This window comes from Archocentrus centrarchus, chromosome 4 (assembly GCF_007364275.1).
Source record: "Archocentrus centrarchus isolate MPI-CPG fArcCen1 chromosome 4, fArcCen1, whole genome shotgun sequence".
Classification (NCBI taxonomy): Eukaryota; Metazoa; Chordata; class Actinopteri; order Cichliformes; family Cichlidae; genus Archocentrus; species Archocentrus centrarchus.
The window spans coordinates 37,762,069-37,768,068 of record NC_044349.1 but is presented as its reverse complement, the minus strand read 5'-3'; the positions used below and the strand labels follow the sequence as shown (position 1 = coordinate 37,768,068).

The following is a 6,000-nucleotide window of genomic DNA, read 5'->3' as shown; positions in this document are numbered from 1 at the left end:
ATCTGAAATGTAATTACAGATAGTCAGACAAATGGATTTTATGTTAAAACAGCCTGCCATATAAGCAGACCTGCAGCTCCCCTGTGACATCATCTCTCCTGTGACATCATCTCTCCAACGTAAGTGTCGCCCAGGGCCTCCTGCCAGCATCACGTGCCCCAAACACTTCATTTCTTCATTTGTTTTTGATTCTTTTGACAGATATGATTTCAATAATAAGGAAAGTGAGAGGAAAGTTTAAAAAACATCGCACCATGCATGACTTTGGTAATAAGACATCTTTATTAATCATTTGGAGAGACATGCTGATCTCTGTACAGTGTGAATGGAAAGCCAGGTCTGGACTGATGGAGTCTGCAAACAGGACCCCCCCTCAACGTCAAACACAGACCGCCTCCCCCAGCAAGACCACTGGGTCCAGTTCAAAGGGAAATGTTAACAGGAAACAAAGGTGCACTGTGATATTGAAGGGGAATAAATACAAGTGTGTGAGTGTGTACCAATCAAAGCTCCCTCCTTACGAGGCCGAATGAGAACATTCCTGTTTGAGGAGGCAACACAACGACTTTCATTTGGAGGGATTCAAACTTAAAATGCAAACCTGCAAAAAAAAGGTGTTTCAGTCCATTTCTCATCATCTTTCACCAACGCTGTCTCTCAGTATTCTTATTATTTGGCTCATTATGTGGGTTAGAAAGGTTCACTAGCTTTGTTTTTTTTTGTTTTTTTTTTTTGGAAATGTGAACAATCCCTAAATGTCTGACTCTACTCTAAGACACAGTAATTATTATTTTAACCATGTTTCTAAAACATCAACGTGGTCACTCTATACCTAAAACATGTTCTTAAAAAGTGCAGGAAAGATTTCACTTCAAAGACAGATCAAAGTAGTGTTCACAACCGGGCCGTGATCCTGCCCGCAAACAGCGGCAGTCCGTTTAAGCGCCGGTACGAGGATCCGTTAGTGCCAAGGTGACGTGCACACAGGTCACGTGACAGCGCCTCCCATCTGCTCCCAATCAAAATTTGTGATGTACCCCCGCCATCGGCTGGGTGTCCTGGCTGGACTCTGACAGGAGAAGGTTGGTCATCTTATCCTCTTTAGAGACAGCCTGACTGGATCTCTGAAGTGGAAGCAGCGTCTGCCCGTTTTCCCGGTGAAAACCGGTCCCGGTGAAAACCGGGACCGGTTCTGATGGCGTTCATGTCGCCGTTCAGCCGTGTTAGATGGACAAACTCACTGCAGTCTGGACTCTTTAGTGCCTCATTAGGACAGCAGAGGTCAGATGGAAACAGCTGCATTAGTCTGCAGCTGTGTGAACATCAGTGTGGCACACACGGATCCTCATACCACAAACAGCAAACACAAAAAAGCATCATCTCAGTGGGAACACGTTATGTGACAGTTTCTATGACAATCAGAAATGTCTTTGAATTAAGTGACTGTACATTTATAATGAAGCTTCTCATAACTTCATATTAACCTGAAAGGTCTACATGTGCAAATTAGTCTGCTGTCAGGAATGAAGCTGATTTACAATGTTAAAGGTCGGTTTGAACACAGAACCAGTCAGCGATGAGGGAACCCTCCGCGATCCACGGCGAGGGCTTCGGCTCTCCGCTGCCCACTCACAGGACGCTGTACGTGCGTCATAATCACAAACACCGAGATACCGCGCGATGGGACAGCAGCTGACAGGTGACGATGGTGCCCTAAAAGGTGCCGTCATGTGGCGAGGATGACGCGACTTGGCAGTGGCCCTCTATGTAACTGCATTCTAACGTCGCCTATACAGAAAGCACACATTAGCACACACACGCACACACACGCACGACAAAAACACGTCCTGTAGTCAGGTATACAAATCCAGTTCATAAACAAACAAAAAAGACTTGGACTAGTCGTCCTCCGAGTGCATCGAGTCACGGGTGTAACGTTACCACTTACATATTCAAACGTGTGTACACGGGTAAACGGTACCTATGCTTAAAAACTAGGCATGCATTTGATACTTGAGCAGTTCGGTTTGTCCTGTAACGACTCAAACGGCAAGTTTTGGATCCCACCTGAGCTCTGGGCAGAAACGCTCTGTTCGGATACAGAACAGCAGAGAAAACGTCCCAAACCACCTGCTCTGCTCCAGCTCGCACACAGAGCTCGCTGCATTATTAAAAACACAAATCAACGAAATCTTAGAAAGTTCCCACCTGACCCCCTCAGAATCAGCTGACTCTTTATCTGTAATAACTTCAGCATATTTACTGAAGACACGCAAAGTTCTTTCTTCATATTATGAATGTTTTCAGAGTTACAGGCTCTAAGAATACATGTGCCATTTTTTTACCCATCACTTCTGATCCCCCATAACTTCATAAGTACAGGAGCTATGCACAGCAGCTGGATGCTGCCCCCTACAGGTTAGTAAGGTGAGTAACATTAGTGAGCTGAACAAGAGAAGAGCTCTGAGATCCAGGCCCTTCAAGGATTTTGAGAAACGTCGTCAGGACGTAAAGTTGTTAGATCAGTGTGATGTGTTCGGCCTTTATACACCAATGTTGCTTCATTACAGCTAGAAGATGAGCCTGGTATCCAAAAAGGAGCCCTGTCAGGTTCTGTAACTCGTTTGGAGCAGCCACATATCTCACAGGGTGAGCTGAGCCTTGAGAGTTTGGACCAAAATGCACTTTATGAATGATCAGAAAGAGCTCGAACATCCAGGATGTTTGTTTCTGCTCCTCTACGTCACACACGAACCTGCTGCAGTGATGACGGCACGCTGATGCTCAGTTTCTGTAGATTGTGAGACTCAGAGTGGGAGTCGAATTTATTTGAAAATTTCATGTGCATCTCTCCAGTACTTATGGAGTTATAAGGGATCAGAGATTATAGAAAAAAATAAAGTGAAATAAAAAGCACCACATTTCAATCACCTGTATGCACTTCAAGGCTCTGTAAACATTCATAGTATGCAGGTAAAATTCTGCATGGCTTCATTTCAAACACTAACGTTATTCAGCTGCTCCGGAGGGGGTCGGGCGGGAGGCACTGACTGATTTTTTATGGAATGCCTCCTTTTCCAGAGAGATTTCCCTGAATACAAAAATAGAAAAGAAACTAGGGAAACTCCTTAAAACGTGTACACATAAAGCAACTTGGTGATCTTTCCTCCTCCACAAACATCTTTTGATTTTTTAGCAAGTTGCAGGATTTTTTTTTTAAACTTGGCAGTTTTGTAACAAAACCAGGCTACTTTCAAACCAAATCCACACACTGCTCGTTCCAACCAACAGTCAGGTGAGGAGGCCAGATTCTCAACGTGCAAAGTCAACTGCGGGTTAACCAATAGGAAGCAACAAAACAAGCATGTGGTGTAAATGATGGTTTTCCCCTCAGAATGGGTGCAGAGCATTAACAGGAACAGCCGCCTTCAGTGGTCTGGGGCTCCTGCGGTTTGTCCAACTTGATGTCAATCACTGGAGAAGAACATTAAGGAACCTTCGGGAACACGAGGAGACAAAGCCTGCATTACCAGCTTCCTACCACTAGATGCTGCTGTTTCCCATGGCTACATTTATTTTTTAATCAACAGTTCTGACTGCACAAGTTCTTCAGTGAGTCAACAATAAAACAGCATCATTAGTTCTCAAAAACAGTCTAAAGCACATACGCTTAAAGCAAGGAAGATTTCTGTGTCTTTAAAAACTTTAGAATTTCTTCTAACATCAGGTCAGATGTGCAACAAGTGCATAATTCATTCACCAAGATGCCTAAAACTGATTTTATGCAACAGGAAGTATCATCTGTTATGCTGGGAACAGCCAAATGATGTGATTGTGTTACGGATCATCCTGGATCGAGTACAGAGCCTGTCTTTGATGGGAGGGGCCACAACGGCAGCAGAACCTTCATGATTTCATGGTGACCCCTGACATTTGTCTGCGACACTGAAATCCCTCTAAACAAGCTTTGTTGTAAGGCTGCCATTACTCAGCTCATCTCCTCTATTGTTAGCAGGGTAATAACCTGAGAATGGAAGCTGGCTGAAGCTGCCCTGATGCACAATGGCCTGTTAATGAGCAGCTTCTGTAAGTCAGAGTGATTTTGCCACAATGCAGATAAGGTGTATTGTCTCTTTTTCTCCACTCAGAATGAGCTCCTCTGTCTCATGGAGGCAGAAAGTGCATCATGATGACCAGCTGGTAGCTGCAGCAGCAGCAGCCTCTCTGGTGAGCATGATGCATGTGTAACAAGGAGACCTAAAAACTGTGACCTACATACTGCACGCAGGTGAGATGGGAAACAGTCCCAGTGTGGCTGTCATACCCGTCCTGTAGCAGGACTGCAGCAAATGGCTCCAGGCAGCAGTTCGTGTGCCTGTGTGTGTGTGTGTGTGTGTGTGTACAACTTTTCATGGTTGCATGTCATTATGTGCCACTTCAAGGGCAGCAGTTAAATGCAACATATACAAGAAGGCTCTCTTTGGACTGGATCCCATCTGGAACCTGAAGCTGCTAATGAGCCCCATCAAGCTGGGATATTTTAACTGTCTGATCACTGTGTGTGTGTGTGTGTGTGTGTGTGTGTGTGTGTGTGTGTGTGTGTGTGTGTGTGTGTGTGTGTGTGTGTGTGTGTGTGTGTGTGTGTGTGTGTGTTTTCAACAGTGATTAATGAGCCACTGGTAAACCATTTCCTAACTGCTCATCCAACCCAGAGTCACCAGAGAGGCTGGTACCCAGGTGGGCTCCACCAGGTCAGAGTTCAACACCTTTAAAGATTTGTTTGAGTTGGTCGAAGAAGCTCTGAAATATCAGTTTAATGACTGACAAATGGCTCAAAATGTAACAGCTTTGTAGGAAATGTTCATGATACTTCCTACTTTTACTGCACTATATTTATGGAGGTTTTTTTATTTTGTTTGTTGTTGGATGGTCTGCTTTGACTCTTCAGACACTCAGCTGCTGCTATGCTCTTAGTCAGAAGGCCTTTCTGCTGCTGCCATCTTCCTACTGCCCTGCATCCATCAGGAAACTGTGGAAGTCATCGTCAGTCCCAAAACGCCTTCCTTTCATCTGACCTGGAAGCTTGAACTGAATTGGGGGAAAAGTTGGTAAAATCTGCAGCTCCCTCTACCTGGAGTCAGCTGCAAACTCACCTGAGCCTTACAGAGGCCGTGCGGCTGGTGACCTGCAGACTTCAGTGTTCATGTTCTGCCTGGCCCCAGACGGCTGTGATTATCACCAGTTACACTGTTAGAAAGTTTATTGAGTTTTGGAGTTTGTGATTTTCACTTTTCCCCAGAAGAACATGCCCATATTACAATAATAACTGGAAACAATAACAACGGAGCATTTATTTTTTGCTCTTATTATGCTTCCTTAGGAAAGGAGCGAGTGAGCGAGCGAGCGAGCGAGTGAGCGACATGCAGGAAGTGACCTGCACCCCCCACGAGCACTACGAAACATTTAAAAACAAATGAAAAACACAACAAACTATAATAATTCTGCTCTGATGGGATTTATTTTTCCTCTCTTCTCTCTCTCATAAACATGAATGACCCCAACACTCGAACGGGGTCAAGAGCCTTTTCCACCCCCCCACCTGCAGACCTGCAGCGTTAATGAGGCGCTGTGATTAGACAGGAAGCTGTTCTCAGAGAGAGAACAGACGGCTGCACCGCACGGGTCACATCCAGCAGAAATCAGTGCGACCTGCTGGCCCCAATTTAAAACCAGCGATTAAAACTGCTCAGACAAATCCACAAAGCTAAAAAAGCTCGTTCTGTTCATTTGGTTTGTTTCATTTATACATATTCCTCCTCTTCCACAGATGCTCAGATCAAACACACTTTATCTGAATTAACTTTCATTCAGGATGTAAAGTTATCACTCAAATCTGATGAAGCCAGAATAAGGCTTAAAAAGCTTTCCACCCCCCATAAGTTCCACTGCAGCTTCACTAATGGCTCAATTCAGACGCACGTCTCTGTCAGGACAACAAAC

At 44.7% G+C, this 6,000-nt stretch overlaps 1 protein-coding gene across 1 annotated transcript in view; it reads right to left on the bottom strand.

The window, feature by feature from the left end:
- Positions 1-259: 259 nt before the first annotated feature.
- Positions 260-6,000, bottom strand: part of rab6ba (RAB6B, member RAS oncogene family a) — a 72,553-nt gene continuing 66,812 nt past the window's right edge. Inside the window, exon 8 of the mRNA XM_030727589.1 lies at positions 260-3,474. Coding sequence (XP_030583449.1) covers positions 3,410-3,474 — 65 coding nt within the window. The 3' untranslated portion in view covers positions 260-3,409. The remainder of the gene's footprint in view (positions 3,475-6,000) is intronic.